Source organism: Vidua macroura, unplaced genomic scaffold, assembly GCF_024509145.1.
Source record: "Vidua macroura isolate BioBank_ID:100142 unplaced genomic scaffold, ASM2450914v1 whyUn_scaffold_251, whole genome shotgun sequence".
NCBI lineage: Eukaryota > Metazoa > Chordata > Aves > Passeriformes > Viduidae > Vidua > Vidua macroura.
This window is the reverse complement of record NW_026530615.1, coordinates 20,690-39,145: the sequence shown is the minus strand read 5'-3', so window position 1 is coordinate 39,145 and position 18,456 is coordinate 20,690. Positions and strand designations below refer to the sequence as shown.

Here is an 18,456-nt window from a genome sequence, read left to right as displayed (position 1 = left end):
ATGGCCCCAGGATCCTGAACTGGGATCCTGCCCCGGGATCCTGAACTGGGAATTGCCCAGGATCCTAAACCAGGAATTGCCCCGGGATCCTGCACCGGGAATTGCCCCAGGATCCTGAACTGGGATCCTGCACCGGGATCCTGAACTGGGAATTGCCCCGGGATCCTGAACTGGGATCCTGCACCGGGATCCTGAACTGGGAATTGCCCCGGGATCCTGAACCAGGGATCCTGCACCAGGATCCTGAACTGGGAATTGCCCCAGGATCCTAAACCACGAATTGCCCCGGGATCCTGCACCGGGAATTGCCCCAGGATCCTGAACTGGGAATTGCCCCAGGATCCTAAACCAGGAATTGCCCCGGGATCCTGCACCAGGACCTGGACTGGGGCCCGACCCCAGGGAATCCCAGCGGGACCCTGAACCGGGGGTGCCACACCAGGATCCCACCCCGGGATCCCTCCCTGGGATCATCCCTTGGGATCCATCCCTGGACCCCCCCAGCCCGGGGGGAGGGGAAGGGGCCGCGGGGGGGGTCACGGGGGGCGCTTCCATCCCGAAATATCCCGGAGCAAATTGGATCAGGGCGGACAAAGCCGAGCTTAGAGCCGGGTTTAGCCGCGGGGGGCGGCGCCCACCACGGACGGGAGGGGCCCCCAAACCCACCCCCCCCACCCCCCCCCCACCCCCCGAGCCCCCCCCGAGCCCCCCGCCACCGGACACGCACGTGGGGGGGGGGGGGGGGGGACACGGCGGGACTCGCCCCCCGGCCGCTCACTGTCACCGTCGGGATTTTGGGGACCCTCGAGGGTTTGGGGACCCCCAGGAGGTGCCCCCACCCACCCCCCCCCCACCCAAAGGACACGACCCCCGCCCCCCGCCAGCTGCGAGCCAGATGTTGGCGTGGCCGAAACAGCTGGGCCGGGCCGGGGACAATGAGGGGGGGGGGACAATGAGGGGGGGGACAATGAGGGGGGGACCCCCCCTACCCCAATGTGTCCCCCCCCATCCTTGGGGGACACCCCCGAGCCGCCCCCCAAACCCTGAGACCCCTCCCGATGTCCCCGCACGTTTGGGGGCCATCCCGGGGGTCCCGTTCTGTGCCTCCCCCCGATTCGGGGGGGGGGGGGGAGACAGGGGGACGCGGGGGGGGGGGTCCCAAGTGGGGGGAGGGGACCCCCGGGAGTGGCAGAGGGGGCTCGGGGGGGTTTTTTTTTGGGGGGGTCTTACCGGTCCCGGGGCCGGTCCCGGCAGCGCTGAGCGCCCGTCCCGGTTCCAGCATGAGCGAGGGTGGGGGGGGGGCGCGGGGGCGGGGGGGGGGGCGGGGCTGGACCGGGGCCACCCCCCCGAGGGGCGAGGCCACCGTGTGCCCCCCCCCCACCCCCACTTTTGGCTTGGACCCCCCCCCCAAAATGGGGAGAGGGACCACAAAAAAACACCAAAAAACCACCAAAAAAAACACCAAAAAAAACCCCAAAAAACAACAACCCCCCCCCGTGTCTGTCCCCTTTTTTTTTTGGGGGGGGGGACACCCCCTCCATTCTTCTTCCCCCCCCCCCCCCACCGGGAGGATTTTGGGAGCTTTTTCACAATTTTTGGGGATTTTTTTTTTTAATTAGGGGGAGTTTTTTTTTTCACGGCTGGAAAAACTTCCCGGACTTTCCACGGCTCGTCCCGGGAGGAATTCGGGGGAGGTGGGGGCGGAGGGGGGGGGGGAGGATTCGGTGAATTATTGGTGGGGGGGGGGGGTTGGGAAGGGGAAGGGCCCCTCCCCCCCCCCCCCCATTTAAAAAATCCCAAAAATTTTGAGCGCCGGGGAGGGGGCGGAGAAGGGATTTAATGAATTGGGATTTAATTGGAACCAGGCGCGGGATCGGGCTGGGGGTGGGCGGGATGTGCCCCCCCCCCCTTCCCCCGGCATTCCCGACCCCTCCCCCCCAAATCCATGCGGAATTCCCGCCCCCGGACCCCCGGGATGAGGCGGGGGCTTGGGGGAAAAAAAAAAATAAATTAAAAATTAAAAAAAAAAAAAAAAGTGTGAGGGGAAAAAAGAATTCCCAAATTGTCCCAGCAATGCCGGCCCCGCATTCCCGCCGGGGATTTGGGGGCGACCCCCCCAGGGGTGGACCCCCCCCCCCCCCCCCCAAAACCCGAGCGGGAATTGGGAATGGGACTGGGAAATAATGGGAACGGGACTGGGAAATGGGACTGGGAATGGGAACGGGAATTGGGAATGGGAATTGGGAATGGGACTGGGAAATGGGAACGGGAATTGGGAATGGGAATTGGGAATGGGACTGGGAATGGGACTGGGAAATGGGAACAGGAACTGGAAATGGGACTGGGAAATGGGAACGGGAATTGGGAATGGGAATTGGGAATGGGACTGGGAATGGGACTGGGAAATGGGAACGGGAACTGGAAATGGGACTGGGAAATGGGAACGGGAATTGGGAATGGGAATTGGGAATGGGATTGGGAAATGGGAACGGGAATTGGGAATGGGACTGGGAACGGGACTGAGAAATAATGGGAACGGGACTGGGCGGTGGTGCTGGGATGGGGAACTGGGACAGGGACAGGGGACACTGGGAAGTGACACTGGGATGGGACAGGGACACTGGGAAGGGACAGGGACACTGGGAAGTGACACTGGGAAGGACAGGGACACTGGAATGGCACTGGGAAGGGACAAGGGACACTGGGAAGGGACAGGGATACTGGAAATGGCACTGGGAAGTGGCACCGGGAAAGGACAGGGACACTGGGAAGTGGCACTGGGCAGGGACACCGGCACTGGGAAGGGACAGTGATGCTGGGCAGGGACAGGGACACTGGGAAGTGGCACCGGTACTGGGAAGTGACACTGGGAAATGGCACTGGGAAGTGACAGGGACACTGGGATGGGACAGGGACACTGGGATGGGACAGGGACACTGGAAATGGCACTGGGAAGGGACAGGGACACTGGGAAGTGTCACCGGGGCAGGGACGGTTGGATGGACGGGGGCGCTGTTTTGGGGGGGGGGTCACTGGGGAGGGCTCACAGGGGGGGTGGGCCCCTGATTTGGGGGGGGGGGGGGGGACACAAAGGTGGGGGAGGGGAGGGGGGGGGGTCCTTGCCCTTCCCTCCCCCTCCCTCCCCCTCCCTCCCCCTTTTCCCGCCGTTCCGCCCCCGCCGGAAGTGGCGCGCCGCGCGCGCGCGCGCGCGGGGGGGTGACGTCACCGCGCCTTCCCGCCATGATCCGCGCGGGGGCGGCCGCCCTGAGGGCCTGGAGCAGGGGCCGGGGCTGGGCCGCGGTGAGAGCGGGCGGGCAGCGGCGCCGGGAGCGGGGCCGGGGCCGAGCGGAGAGCGGGGCGGGCAGCGGCGCCGGGAGCGGGGCCGGGGCCGAGCGGAGAACGGGCGGGCAGCGGCACCGGCGCCGCCATGAGGAACGGGGGGGGGAAACCGGGCGGGGGGCGTGGCCAGCGCCGTGAGGGCGATGATGGGCGGGGTCATCGCGGAGGGGCGGGGCTTGGGGCGGAACCAAGTGGGAGCTCGCCCCGGGGGGGGTTCGGGGGTCCGGGATGGGCTCAGGAGCGGGGCTGGGGGGGTGGGCTGGGGGTCGTGTCCCCCCCGTCCTCCCGTCAGGCCGTGGTTGGTGCCGCCCCCGGTCATTGTCCCCAATGTCGCCGTCCCGCAGCTCTCGACCGCGCCCCCGGCCCCGCCCGCGGCCCCCGAGCCCCGCAGGGGTGAGTGCGGGGCTGGGGACACCCCGGGGGCACCTTGGGGACACCCTGGGGACAATGCTGGGGACACCGCGGGGGCACCTTGGGGACAGTGGGGAGGGGCTGGGGACACCCTGGGGACAATGCTGGGGACACCCCGGGGACAGCGGGGAGGGGCTGGGGACAATGCTGGGGACACCCTGGGGACAATGCTGGGGGCTGGGGAACCCTGGGGACAGCGGGAGGAGGTGGGGACAATGCTGAGGACACCTTGGGGACAATGCTGGGGACTGGGGACAGCGGGAGAGGGTGGCTGTGGCGGCGGGGACAGCAGTGACCACGGTGGGGACATGGTGGCCAGGGCCAGGGATGGGGTCGGGGACATGATGGACAGGGCCACCACGGCATTGGGGACATGATGGACAGGGCCACCACAGCATTGGGGACATGGTGGACAGGGCCACCACAGCATTGGGGACATGGTGGACAGGGCCACCACAGCATTGGGGACATGGTGGACAGGGCCACCACGGAGTTGGGGACATGGTGGACAGGGCCAGCATGGGGTTGGGGACATGATGGACAGGGCCACCACGGGGCTGAGGACATGGTGGACAGGGCCAGCATGGGGTTGGGGACATGATGGACAGGGCCACCATGGCATTGGGGACATGGAGGACAAGGCCACCATGGCGTTGGGGACATGGCGGACAGGGCCAGCATGGGGTTGGGGACATGGAGGACAAGGCCACCATGGCGTTGGGGACATGGTGGATGGGGCCACCATGGGACTGGGGACATCCGAGTCGCTCTGGGGACATCAGGGCTGGCTGCGAGGGTCCCCCATCGCCGCTGTCCCCACGTGTCCCCAGAGGAGCCCCCGGTGCCACCCCCGGTGCTCCGGAGCTGCCGCGTCCCCGTGGTGCCACCGCTGTCCCCGGTGCAGGCCTGGGTGGGGTCCCTGCGTCACCCCGAGGACACGCTGCGGGGTCTGGCCGACCTGCACCCCGACGTCTTCGCCGTCACCCCCAGGTGGGGGCTTTTGGGGACGGGGGTGGTGGCTCTGGGGACATTGGGGACACCCCGGGGGGCGTCCGGGTGAATGTCCCCTCTGTGTGTCCCCATCTGTCCCCAGGCTGGACATCCTGCACGCCGTGGCCACGTGGCAGAGGAACTACAAGAGGATTGTGAGTGTGGGGAGGGGGATTTGGGGGGGAAATGGGGGGTTTGGGGGGGGAAAGGGGGATTTGGGGGGGGAAAATGGGGATTTGGGGGAGAAAGAGGGGGATTTGGGGGAGGAAAAAGAGGGATTTGGGAGAAAAAATGGGGATTTGGGGGGGAAAGAGGAGGATTTGGGGGGGAAAAGAGGGGGATTTGGTGGGGGAAAAGGGATTTGGGGGGGAAAAATGGGGATTTGGGGGAAAAGGGGATTTGGGGAAAGAGGGGGGTTTGGGGGGGGGGAAAGGGGGGATTTGGGGGTGTCGGAAGAAAATTTAAGGGGCTAGGGGAGGGATTTGGGAGGGGGGCAAAAAAGGGGTTTGAGGCATCAGAGAAGCTTTGGGGGGGGGGGTCCCAATACATTTTGGGGGGGGGTCCCAAGAAGGGTCTGTGGGCTCTAAAGAGCTTTGGGGGGGGGGTCCCAATACGTTTTGGGGGGGGGGTCCCAAGAAGGGTCCGTGGGCTCTAAAGAGCTTTGGGGGGGGGGGTCCCAAAACACATCAGGGGGTCCCAAGAAGGGTCTGTGGGTTCTGAAGAGTTTTGGGGGGGGGGGCTCCCAAGAAGGGTCTGGGGGAACTTTTGGGGGGGTTCTCCAGAAGCCCCTGGGTGCCCCGAGGGGGGCTGTGGGGCGGGGGGTGACGGCGCCCCCCGTCTCTGTCCCCAGAGCCACGCGCGGGTGCGCAGCCGGGCCGAGGTGCGCGGCGGGGGCCGCAAGCCCTGGCGCCAGAAGGGCTCCGGGCGCGCCCGGCACGGCTCCGTGCGCTCCCCGCTCTGGAGGGGCGGTGAGACACACCCCGGGGACACCGGGATGGGACACCGGGGTGGGGACACCGGGGTGGGACACCGGGATGGGACACCGGGGTGGGGATGGGACACCGGGGTGGGGACACCGGGATGGGGACACCGGGATGGGGATGGGACACCGGGATGGGGATGGGACACCAGGGTGGGGACACAGGGGTGGGGACACAGGGGTGGGGACACCGGGATGGGGATGGGACATTGGGATGGGGATGGGACACCGGGACGGGGACACAGGGGTGGGGACACCGGGGTGGGGACACCGGGATGGGGACACCGGGATGGGACACCGGGATGGGGATGGGACACCGGGATGGGGATGGGACACCGGGACGGGACACGGGGATGGGACACCGGGGTGGGGACACCAGGATGGGGATGGGACACCAGGATGGGGACACCGGGATGGGGACACCGGGATGGGACACCGGGATGGGGATGGGACACCGGGATGGGGATGGGACACCGGGACGGGACACGGGGATGGGGACACCGGGGTGGGGACACGGGGATGGGGATGGGACACCGGGGTGGGGATGGGACACCGGGATGGGGATGGGACATTGGGATGGGGACACCGGGGTGGGGATGGGACACCAGGATGGGGACATGATGGGGATATCATGGGGACGGGGACACTGGGGCGGGACGGGGACACCGGGACGGGGACACCAGGATGGGGACGGGGACACCAGGGTGGGGACACCGGGATGGGGACAGGGACACTGGGGTGGGGACACGGGGATGGGGACACCGGGATGGGGATGGGGACATCATGGGGACATCATGGCAATGGGGACACGGGGATGGGGACACCAGGATGGGGATGGGACATTGGGATGGGGACGGGGACACCGGGATGGGGATGGGACATTGGGATGGGGACACCGGGATGGGGACACGGGGATGGGGACACCAGGATGGGGATGGGACATTGGGATGGGGATGGGGACACCGGGATGGGGACGGGGACACCGGGATGGGGATGGGACACCGGGATGGGGACATCGGGATGGGGATGGGGACACCGGGACGGGGACATCATGGGGATGGGGACACAGGGCTGGGGTCAGGGACACAGGGTTGGGGACATCATGGGGATGGGGACATGGAGCTGGGGACATTACAGGGACATCATGGGAGATGGGGACACGGGGTTGGGGACATCCTTGGGACATCACGGGGATGTCGGGGACCGCCCTGGGGACATCAGGGTTTGGTGCCCCTGGTTTGGGGTCTCTGGACCACCCTGGGCACACCAGGCCTGGCTGCCCCACCTCGGTCTGGCCCGGGGTGGGGGGTGGGTTTGTCCCCTGCCCGGGGACGTCACCGAGTCCCCTCCTGGCAGGTGGCATCGCCCACGGCCCGCGGGGCCCCACCAGCTACTTCTACATGCTGCCCATGCGGGTGCGGGTGCTGGGGCTGAAGGTGGCCCTGAGCGTGAAGCTGATGCAGGTACGGAGGTGGCCCGGGGGGGTGGGGGGGGGGCCGGGGGACACCCGGGGCTCGGGGACACGGTGACGGCGTGGCCGGTGTCCGGCAGGACGAGCTGCACGTGGTGGACACGCTGGAGATGCCCAGCAGCGACCCCCGGTACCTGCTGGAGCTGGCCCGGGCGCGGCGCTGGGGACGCTCCGTGCTGGTGGTGGACACGTGAGAGAGGGGACACGGGGGACAATGGGGACACTGGGACAGGGCTGGGGACAGGGCTGGGGACGCTGGGACAGGGCTGGCAACAGCGCTGGGGACATTGGGGACACTGGGACAGGGCTGGGGACACTGGGACAGGGCTGGGGAAATTGGGATGGGGCTGGGGACAGGGCTGAGGACACTGGGGACATTGGGGACAGAGCTGGGAATAGGGTTGGGGACAATGGGGACACTGGGACAGGGCTGGGGACATTGGGACAGGGCTGGGACAGCGCTGGGGACACTGGGGACACCGGGACAGGGCTGGGGACAATGGGGACACTGGGGACAGGGCTCGGGACAGGGCTGGGGACACTGGGGACATTGGGGACACTGGGGACACTGGGGACATTGGGGACACTGGGGACATTGGGACAGGGCTGGGGACACTGGGGACAGGGCTGGGGACAGGGCTGGAGACATTGGGGACAGAGCTGGGGACAGGGCTCGGGACAGGGTTGGGGACATCGGGACAGGGTTGGGGACACTGGGACTGGGCTGGGGACACTGGGGACAGCAGGGTGGGAGGGGCTGGGGACATTGAGGACAGGGGGGGATGACATGTCCGTGAAGCTGGGGACACCAGGCCTGTGCGTCCCTGCTGTGGGGACACCTTGGGGACCCTTTGGGGACACCCCCAACCCCCTTTTTTTTCCTCCCCAGCAATGAATTCCCGGAGAACATCAGCGCCGCGGCCGAGGGGCTCAAATCCATCACCCTCATCCCCGCCCTGGGTGAGCCCCCGACCCCCTCGCTCTGACCCCGGGTGGGGGGGGGGTGTCACGGGAATTTTGGGGACCCCGCTGACGTCCCCAAATTGTCCCCAAACCTGTCCCCAACCTGCAGGGCTCAACGTGCACAGCCTGCTGAAGCACCAGACGCTGCTGCTCACCCTGGACGCCGTCGCCTTCCTGGAGCAGCGGCTGCTGTGGCACGACGCGCGTTACTCGGCCCTGGTGCCCTTCTCCCTGCCCCACCGCGACCTCCCGTGGCCCCCCCCGGCCGGCTGAGACCCCCCCCGGGTGGGATTTGTGACCCCCGGGTGGGATTTGTGTCCCCCAAGTGGGATTTGTCCCCCCCGGTTGGGATTTGTGAACTCCATTTGGGATTTGTGACCCTCGAAGTGGGATTTGTCCCCCTCTGATTGGGATTTGACCCCCCCCTGAGTGGGATTTGTCCCTCTCTGATTGGGATTTGACCCCCCCTGAGTGGGATTTCTGACCCCCAAATGGGATTTGTGATCCCCAAGTGGGATTTGTCCTCCCCAAGTGGGATTTGTCCCCCCCCAAGTGGGATTTGTCCGCTCTGGGGTGGGATTTGTGACCCCCAAAGTGGGATTTGTCCCCCTCTGATTGGGATTTGTCCCCCCCCAAGTGGGATTTGTCTCCCCCCAAGTGGGATTTGTCCCTCTCTGATTGGGATTTGTCCCCCCCTGAGTGGGATTTGTGACCCCCAAATGGGATTTGTGACCCCCAATTGGGATTTGTCCCCCCCCCAATTGGGATTTGTGACCCCCAAATTGGGATTTGTGACCCCCTGGGTGGGATTTGTCCCCCCCTGAGTGGGATTTGTGACCCCCAAAAGTGGGATTTGTCCCCCCCTGAGTGGGATTTGTGACCCCCAAAAGTGGGATTTGTCCCCCCCTGAGTGGGATTTGACCCCCCCAAGTGGGATTTGTCCCCACCCAAGTGGGATTTGTCCCCTCTGGGGTGGGATTTGTGACCCCCAAGTGGGATTTGTCCCCCTCTGATTGGGATTTGTCCCCCCCCCCGGGTGGGATTTGTCCCCCCCCAAGTGGGATTTGTCCCTCTCTGATTGGGATTTGACCCCCCCTGAGTGGGATTTGTCCCCCTCTGATTGGGATTTGTCCCCCCCCAATTGGGATTTGTCCCCCTCTAATTGGGATTTGTGACCCCCAGTTGGGATTTGTCCCCCTCTGATTGGGATTTGTCCCCCCCAAATGGGATTTATCCCCCCCCGAGTAGGATTTGTCCCCCCCAAATTGGGATTTGTCCCCCCCCAATGGGATTTGTCCCCCCCAAATGGGATTTGTCCCCCCCAAAGTGGGATTTGTCCCCCCCCAAGTGGGATTTGTCCCCCCCCAAGTGGGATTTGTGACCCCCAAGTGGGATTTGTCTCCCCCCCGGGTGGGATTTGTCCCCCCCAAGGTGGGATTTGTCCCCCCCCGGGTGGGATCTGCTCCCCCCAAACTGGATCCAGCCCCTCCGGTTGGGATCCGGCCCCGATCCCGTCGGGAATTCGGGGCTGTCGGGCGCTGCTGTGGCCATTAAAGGGATTTTTTTCACCAATGTCATTTTTATTTCGGGGTTCCCGCCTCCTTTTGGGGCTCTCCCCCCATCCCAATCCCTCTGGGACCCCTCCCAAATTCCACCTCCTTCGTTTATCCCAGCCCCCTCCCCAAAATCCCAACCCCTCCTGGAGCCCCCCCCCCCCCCCAGAATCCCAAACCCTTTCCCGGCAGCGCCGCGGGGTTTTCCACGGATTCCATCCCTGTGGGTGGAATTTTGGGAATTTCGGGGTCGTGGTGGCAGAGGGATTTTTTAATGTGGGTGTGTTCCCCCCTCCCCCCCCACCCAAAATGTCCCCAAATGTCCCCAAATGTCCCCATCCTGCCCCCCCCCCCCGGGCTCCGCTCGGGAAGGTGGGAGCCGGAAAAGGAGGAAATTCGGGAAAAACAAATTCGGAGCTCACCGGATTCCTCGGAAATTTGGGGCGCAGGGGAGGGTCTGGCCTTGCTCCGCGCCCTCCCCGGGGCAAATTTGGGGAGTCCCCCCCCCCCTCATTCCCAGGGGGAAATCTGGGAAGGGGGGGGGAGGTCGAGGTTTGGGGGAATTTTGGGCGTCCCGAGGGGAATTTTAGGAATTTAGGTCCGTGTCCCTCTTGGAGTCCTGAGGGTGCCGGCGCGGGTTTTGGGGGGAATATCCCGGGAAAAAAAAAAAAAAAAAAATCGGGAATTTTGAGGGGGCCGGGGATCCAACTGGGGGGAAACTGGGAGGAACTGGGACCTTCCCGGGTGTCGGCGTATCCCAAGGAACCGCTGGAATTCCGCGCCTCCCTCCTCCTCCTGCTGTTTTTTTGGGTTTTTTTGTTGTTTTTTTTTTTTTTTGGGGGGGGGGATCTCCCGGCCGTGCCCATCCCGATCCCGGTGATTTCTGCCGGGGGGGGGGGTTTTTCCCCGATTTTTTTCCCGGTTTCCCCCGGTTTTTTTTCCCGGTTTTCCAGGTGAGGGGCCACCAATTCCGGGAATTGGCTCCCGGCTCCGGGAAAAATCTCGGGGCAGGTCCGGAGCCGCTTCCTGGCACGCCCGGGAGGCGACAGGAGGGGACAAGAGGGGAGGGAGGGGACAGAGGCCACAAATGGGGCTGGGGGCGACACAGGGGGACCGAGAAGGGGACAGGGGCCATGGCAGGAGGTGACAGTGGCACGAGGGGACGCTGGCACCGGGCCACGTCCCGCGGGGGGGGGTGGGGGTGGCACATCCTGTTGACTCGGAGGTGGCAGCGCATTGGTGTCGCCTTTGTCCCCGCCTGTCCTGCCCCTGACCCACGCGTTCCTGTGCGCCCCCCCCCCAAATGTCCCTGGAAGTCCATCCCAGTGTCCCCTGTGCTAGGATTGGGACAATTTTCCTGTCCCCCTGTCCCGGGATTGGGACAATTTTCCTGTCCCCCTGTCCTGGGATTGGGACAATTTTCCTGTCCCCCCTGTCCTAGGATGGGACAATTTTCCTGTCCCCCTGTCCTGGGATTGGGACAATTTTCCTGTCCCCCCTGTCCTAGGATGGGACAATTTTCCTGTCCCCCTGTCCTAGGATGGGACAATTTTCCTGTCCCCCTGTGCCGGGATTGGGACAATTTTCCTGTCCTCCCTGTCCTGGGATTGTGACAATTTTCCTGTCCCCCTGTCCTGGGACTGGGACAATTTTGCTGCCCCTCTTTCCCTCCTGCCCCTCTGCCACGTCCCCCTTGTCCCCTCCTTGTGCTGTCGCCCATCCCTGTCCTTGTCCCTGCGCCGCAGGAGGCTCCCGGCATTCCCGAAATTCCAGCGACAAGGACAATCCCGGGGAGCGGCGGTGGCGCGGCTTTCACCTCCGCAGCGGGGTCGTGACACCCCTCCGTTGTCGCGACAATTGTCACCGGCCTCTCCTCCTCCTCTGCAGCCGGCCCGGTGGCCCGGAGGTGACAGGAGGGAGGGTGGCAGCGCTGGGTGCCACCACCGGGGGAGGGAAACGCCGGGATGGGGACAGTGGGGACAGCTACAGGGACATCCCGGGGGCGTCAGGGATGTTCCCACGGCTCCGGGGGTGACAAAAATCCCCTGGTGTCAAAAAAATAGAGGAAGTCGCAGCCCCTGGTGACACCGGCGCCCAATGGTGGCCTCTGCAGCCACCCCAGGGCGGGTGACAGGCGGGTGACAGGCGGGTGACAGCCCCGTCACGAGCTGCCGGTGGCACTTCAGGGCTTGGGGGCTCACCCAAGGGTGACAAGGAGGGGACAAGGGGGACGTGGCAGAGGGGCAGGAGGGAAAGAGGGGCAGCAAAATTGTCCCAATCCCAGGACAGGGGGACAGGAAAATTGTCACAATCTCGGGACAGGAGGACAGGAAAATTGTCCCATCCTAGGACAGGGGGACAGGAAAATTGTCACAATCCCGGGACAGAGGGACAGAAAAATTGTCACAATCTCGGGATAGGGGGACAGGAAAATTGTCCCAATCTCGGGACAGGGGGACAGGAAAATTGTCCCAATCCCGGGACAAGGGGACAAGAAATTGCCGCGGGGTGCGGAGCCCTCCCCGGGCAGCCCCTCGAGGCCCGGCGGGTCCCGGCGCGAAGTCCCCGCAGCCCCGGAAATTCCCCGGGGGCGGGGACGGGCCCGGGGATAAAAGCAGCGAGCGCCCCGAGCGGGGCGGGCCGGGAGGCGGCGGACGGACAGACGGAGTGACCGAGGGACGGACACGGCGACGGGTGCGCATCCCAGAGCCAACACCGAGACCCCGACCCGGACGGAGCCGGGAAGAGCCGCAAGGGACGCGTCCCGGAGAGCCCGAACCGAGCCACACCGGAGAGCCCGAACCGACCCACACCGGAGAGCCCGAACCGACCCACACCGGAGAGCCCGAACCGACCCACACCGGAGAGCACGAACCGACCCACACCGGGGAGCCCGAACCGACCCACACCGGGGAGCCCGAACCGAGCCACACCGGAGAGCCCGAACCGACCCACACCGGAGAGCCTGAACCGACCCACACCGGAGAGCCTGAACCGACCCACACCGGGGAGCCCGAACCGACCCACACCGGGGAGCACGAACCGAGCCACACCGGAGAGCCCGAACCGACCCACACCGGGGTCCGGACCCGCACCGGATCCAGCCCAGGGACCCTGAACCCACCGACCCCAAAGACCTTGAACCCACCGACCCCAGGGACCCTGAACCCACCGACCCCAGGGACCCTGAGCCCACCGACCCCAAAGACCCTGAACCCACCGACCCCAGAGACCCTGAGCCCACCGACCCCAGAGACCCTGAGCCCACCGACCACCACCGGACCCTCCCCGGTGTTCCCGGCGCATCCCGGCGCCCCCGCAGGACCGGGAGCCGGTGTCGCCCCCGCAGGACCGGGAGCCGGTGTCCCCTCCGGGATGGTGGCCCCCGCGCTGCTGGCGCTGGCCCTGGGCACGCTGGGTGTCATCGCAGGTGAGGGGACACTGCGGGTGGCACCGGGCGGGCGGGGGGGTGACCGGGGGGGGACCGGGAGACCCCCGGGGCACGACCCCGCATGTCCCCGCTCGCCGCCATCCGCGGAGGTGTCACCGCGCCCTGGGTGTCCCCCCCCTCCCTCTACCCGAGCCCGGTCGTTGTCCCCGCCGCGGGGGGGATGGATGGAGCGGGGAATTTTGTTAATTCTTGCGAAATCCCTAAAAAAACCAGCGGGATTTTCTTGCTCCCTCCTCGCCTCCCTTCCTGGCGCGGGCATTCCGGGAAAGGGAGGGACGGTTCCGCTCAAGGGGGATCGGAAATCGCGGCCCTGCCGGGGAATCCCCCCGGCCTCGGGCGGGGACCCAGCCCGGGGGGCTTCCTCAACACTTCGGGGATTTATTTTTCTCCGCTTTCCCGGAATTTTGGAGGCTTTTCAGCCACCCTGGGGGGGTTTCCTTTGCTTCCTGGGGGAGCTTCACCCAAATTTTAGGGGCTTCTCCGCACCCCGGTGACCTCGGCTGGGGATGTTTTGCTGGGAAAACACCGAAATTCAGTGATGAGGATGAGGCTGGGAGGTTTTTTTTCCCCCCAAAACTTCTCCAGGAATTGAGAATCCCTGGCCGGGAAGCTCCCTGAAGTGCACAAACGACCCCCAAACCGCCCCCAGGGCACCCGAGATTTCTGGATTCCTTCTCCAAGAAGAGCTCAGGGGTGGCTGGAGCCGATTTTTGGATTTTTTGGCCCCAGGGGTTTTGAAGTGTCTGGAATTCTGGAGGCAAGGCTGGTGGTTTTTTTTTTTTTTTTTTTTTTTTTTTTTTTGTCCTGATGGATAAAGGGTGGAAAATTGATGTATTGATAGGAAAATGAACCGTTTGTTAAGGTAAACGTCGGGACAAAAGGGTTTAGTCAGAATTATTTACCACGTGGGACAGAAGGCAAAATTAGTAATAGGGGATGGGATGGAATTTTATTAATTAATTTAATTTAGAACTGATTTTGTAGGGATTTTATAGGGATTTCACAGGGATTTTGTAGTTCAGGCCATTTTCACCACAACCCCCCCCGAGCTACCCCACCCCATCACAGGGCTGTTCTCCTGCTGTTTCCCCCATTTTCCCACTGTTTCCCCCCATTTTCTCCCCATTATTTTCCTGCTGTTTTCTCCATTTTTCCCCATTATTTTTCTGCTCTTTTCCCCATTTTTCTCCTTTCTCCCCCATTATTTTCCTGCTTTTTCCCCATTTTCCCCCATAATTTTCCTGCTTTTTCCCCATTTTCCCCCATAATTTTCCTGTTGTTTCCCCCATTATTTTTCTGCTGTTTCCCCCATTTTCCCCCATTATTTTCCTGCTGTTTCCCCCATTTCTCCCCATTATTTTCCTGCTGTTTTCCCCCTTTTTCCCATTATTTTCCTGTTGTTTCCCCCATTATTTTCCTGCTGTTTCCCCCCATTTTTTCCCCATTTCCCCCCATTATTTTCCTGCTGTTTCCCCCCATTTTTTCCCCATTTCCCCCCATTATTTTCCTGTTGTTTCCCCATTATTTTCCTGCTGTTTCCCCATTTCTCCCCATTATTTTCCTGCTGTTTCCCCCCATTTTTCCCCATTTCCCCCCATTATTTTCCTGTTGTTTCCCCATTATTTTCCTGCTGTTTCCCCATTTCTGCCCATTATTTTCCTGCTGTTTCCCCCCATTTTTCCCCATTTCCCCCCATTATTTTCCTGCTGTTTTCCCCCATTTTTCTCCATTCCCCCCCCATTTTCCTGCTGTTTTCCCCATTTCCCCCACCATTTTCCCGCTGTCCCCCCCATTTTCCCCCCATTATTTCCCCGCCACGCCTCACCCCAGCGTCCCCTCCCAGCGCCGGCGCTCCCAGAGGCTCCCCGCCTGTCGCTGTCCGCCTCGGACCCCAGGTGGAAGAAGCCGTTCAACGTCACCTGCACCGCGGGGCGCCGCATCCCCGCCACCGATTTCACCATCACCGCCGACAACCGCACGTGGCCGGCCACGCCCGGCCGCGACGGCCGCGGCGCCACCGCCGAGGTCACCGTGGAGCGCGAGGGCAGCGTCCGGCTGGGCTGCTCCGCCCGCCTGGGCGGCGCGGAGATCCACGCCAACGCCACGCTCCAGGTGTACCGTAAGTGACCCGCGCGGGGAGCACGCGGGCGGCGTCGCGGCGGCGACGCCAATCCCCCGCTCGCTTGCCGCCCGCAGATCTCCCCGTGCCGCTGCTGGACGTCGCCGACGCCGCCGCGGCCGGCGCGGAGCTGAGCGGGCGCTGCTCGGTGCCGGACGGTGCCGGCAGCGACGCCCGGGTGCGGGTGCGGGCCCGGGGACGGGATCTGGGGGAATCGAGGCGGCCCCCGGTGAATTTCAGCGTGCCGGTGCGGGAGGAGGACGCGGAGAAGGGGCTGGAGCTGGCCTGCGTGGCCGAGATGCCGCCCTTCGCCGCGAGGAACAGATCGCAGACGATCCGCGTGCTGGGTGAGAGCGCGGCCGCGGCGCTGCCGACGGGAATTCCGGCCCCTGGAATGCCTTTGCCTTGTCCCCATCCCAGTTTTTCCTGGTCCCCATCCCACCTTTTCCTTGTCCCATCCCGGCTTTTCCTGCTCCTTGTCCCACCTGTGCCTTGTCCCACCTTTTCCTTGCCCCCATCCCAGTTTTTCCTGGTCATTATCCCACCTTTTCCTTGTCCCACCTTTTCCTTGCCCCCTCTCAGCTTTTCCTGCTCCTTATCCCACCTTTGCCTTGTCCCACCCTTTCCTTGCCCCCATCCCAGTTTTTCCTGGTCCTTATCCCTCCTTTTCCTTGTCTTTATCCCACCTTTTCCTGGTTTCCATCCCACCTTTTCCTTGCCCCCATCCCAGTTTTTCCTGGTCCTTATGCCACCTTTTCCTTGCCCCCATCCCACCTTTTCGTGGTCCTTATGCCACCTTTTCCTTGCCCCCATCCCAGTTCTTCCTGGTCCTTATCCCACCTTTTCCTGGTCCTTATGCCACCTTTTCCTTGCCCCCATCCCAGTTTTTCCTGGTCCTTATCCCACCTTTTCCTGGTTTCCATCCCACCTTTTCCTTGCCCCCATCCCAGTTTTTCCTGGTCCTTATCCCACCTTTTCCTGGTTTCCATCCCACCTTTTCCTTGCCCCCATCCCAGTTCTTCCTGGTCATTATCCCGTCTTTCCCTGCTCCTCATCCCGGCTTTTCCCACAGCCAAACCACGGCTGGACACGGAGAGCTGCCCCCCGCAGCAGAACTGGACGGAGGGGCAGGAGGAGACCCTGAACTGCAGCGCCAGGGGCTCGCCTCGGCCGCAGGTGAGATGTTCCAAGGACGGGAATTCCTTCCCCCTCGGAACGGCGCGCCGCGCCCACCGCGCCCACGCCGGGACCTACCTGTGCCAGGCCACCAACGAGCTGGGGACGGCCGAGAGAGAAGTCACCGTCTGGGTCCACTGTGTGTGAGGGGGTCCCGGGGGTCCGGGGGGGCCGCGGGGGTCTTTGGGCTTCTGGGGGTCTTTGGGCTTCTGGGGGACTTTGGGGTCTTTGGGGATTTTGGGCTTCTGGGGGTCTTTGGGCTTCTGGGGGTCTTTGGGCTTCTGGGGGTCTTTGGGGATTTTGGGCTTCTGGGGGTCTTTGGGCTCCTGGGGGACTTTGGGCTTCTGGGGGTCTTTGGGGATTTTGGGCTTCTGGGGGTCTTTGGGCTTCTGGGGGACTTTGGGGTCTTTGGGGTCTTTGGGGATTTTGGGCTTCTGGGGGTCTTTGGGCTCCTGGGGGACTTTGGGCTTCTGGGGGTCTTTGGGCTTCTGGGGGACTTTGGGGTATTTGGCCTTCTGGGGGTCTTTGGGGATTTTGGGCTTCTGGGGGTCTTTGGGGTTTTTGGGCTACTGGGGGTCTTTGGGGATTTTGGGCTCCTGGGGGTTCTTTGGGGTTGGGGGTCCTGGGTGGTCTTGGGGGTTCTGGGGGTCTTGGAGGCCCTGGAGATCTTGGAGGCTTTTGGGTTTTTGGGCTCCTGGGGGTTCTTTGGGATATTTGGGGTCCTAGGTGGTCTTGGGGGTCTTGGAGGTCCTGGAGATCTTGGAGGCCTTTGGGGTTTTTGGGCTCCTGGTGGTCCTGGAGGTTCTTTGGGATATTTGGGGTCCGGGGGGTTCTGGGGGTTCTGGGGGTCTCAGGCCCTGGAGATCTTGGAGGCCTTTGGGGTTTTTGGGCTCCTGGGGGTTCTTTGGGATATTTGGGGTCCTGGGTGGTCTTGGGGGTTCTGGGGGTCTCAGGCCCTGGAGATCTTGGAGGCTTTTGTGGTTTTTTGGGCTCCTGGTGGTCCCGGGGCACAGCAGCCCCCTGCCCACTGACCCCGCTCCCGTTTCCCCCCCCCCAGACGACGACTCGGTCCCGCTGCTCCCGGTGCTCCTGGGGGTGCTGCTGCCGGCGCTCGCCCTCCTGGGCCTGGCCGGCGCCTTCTTCCTCCACCGCCACAGCACCAAAATCGGCGAGTACTGGCTCTGGAAGCGGCAGCCGCCGCCGGACGCCCGGCCCCTGCGGCCACCGGGCAGCTCCCAGGCCGCTGCGGCCGCTCCCAACGGAGCCCCGTAGCCGGGGAGAGGCCGTGGAGGGGCCGGGACCCCCGGCCCGTCCCTTCCACCGCGGCCACCGAGGGGACGGCGACAGCGGGGACCGACCGCGGCGGATGCGGCTCCCGGACTGGGATGGACTGGGATGGACTGGGATGGACTGGGATGGGCTGGGATGGGCTGGGATGGTGACGTCCAGCCGGGCCCTGGCGTGGATCTCCGGGGTTCGCTCCGGATTTTTTATCCCTCGAGTGTTTTTTTGTTTTTTTTTTTTTGGGATGGATTTGGTGACTTTTGGAGGTCTCGGAGCTCCGGGCGAGGAGCATCGGGGTGGTTTTTTGTTTTGTTTTTTTTTTTTTGGGGATGGATTTGGTGACTTTTGGAGGTCTCGGAGCTCCGGGTGGGGAGCATCGGGGTGGTTTTTTGTTTTTTTTTTTTTTTTTTTGGGATGGATTTGGTGACTTTTGGAGGTCTCGGAGCTCCGGGCGGGGAGCATCGGGGTTGAATCCCGGGCACTTCGGTGCTGGCGGGAGGACAAGGAGCCAGGAGGGAGGGGACAGGCAGGTGACAGTGACACGTCCCACCAATAAACGCTGCAGGTGACATCCACTGGGGACAGGACAATTCCGAGGGGGGGCTTTTCCAGGACCCCGGGCTGGCGAGTGGCACTGGGGGGGTGGGGGTGGGCTGTCCCCACCATTGTCCCAAAGCCACACCCCGACCCGGCTGGTGACATCGCCGGTGTCCCCAGCCC

At 63.9% G+C, this 18,456-nt stretch overlaps 2 protein-coding genes across 3 annotated transcripts; both read left to right on the top strand.

Annotated features, from left to right (window-relative positions):
• Positions 1-3,217: 3,217 nt before the first annotated feature.
• On the top strand, positions 3,218-9,188 carry MRPL4 (mitochondrial ribosomal protein L4). Of its 2 annotated transcripts, none has more exons than XM_053969577.1 (11): positions 3,218-3,300; positions 3,684-3,732; positions 4,581-4,740; positions 4,844-4,895; positions 5,591-5,708; positions 7,076-7,182; positions 7,271-7,380; positions 8,080-8,150; positions 8,263-8,582; positions 8,749-8,999; positions 9,147-9,188. In XM_053969577.1, the coding sequence occupies exons 1-9, from the start codon at positions 3,241-3,243 to the stop codon at positions 8,424-8,426; spliced, it is 891 nt and encodes a 296-aa protein (XP_053825552.1). In that variant the 5' UTR covers positions 3,218-3,240; the 3' UTR covers positions 8,427-8,582; positions 8,749-8,999; positions 9,147-9,188. The 2 variants fall into 2 exon arrangements, with proteins under 2 accessions (XP_053825552.1, XP_053825551.1); XM_053969576.1 differs by having other exon boundaries at positions 4,533-4,740.
• Positions 9,189-10,839: 1,651 nt separating this feature from the next.
• Positions 10,840-18,325, top strand: LOC128803007 (WW domain-binding protein 11-like). Its single transcript, XM_053969580.1, has 7 exons — positions 10,840-10,849; positions 11,452-11,679; positions 12,237-13,136; positions 15,001-15,276; positions 15,354-15,623; positions 16,349-16,591; positions 17,510-18,325. The coding sequence occupies exons 1-7, from the start codon at positions 10,840-10,842 to the stop codon at positions 17,722-17,724; spliced, it is 2,142 nt and encodes a 713-aa protein (XP_053825555.1). The 3' UTR covers positions 17,725-18,325.
• Positions 18,326-18,456: the final 131 nt, after the last annotated feature.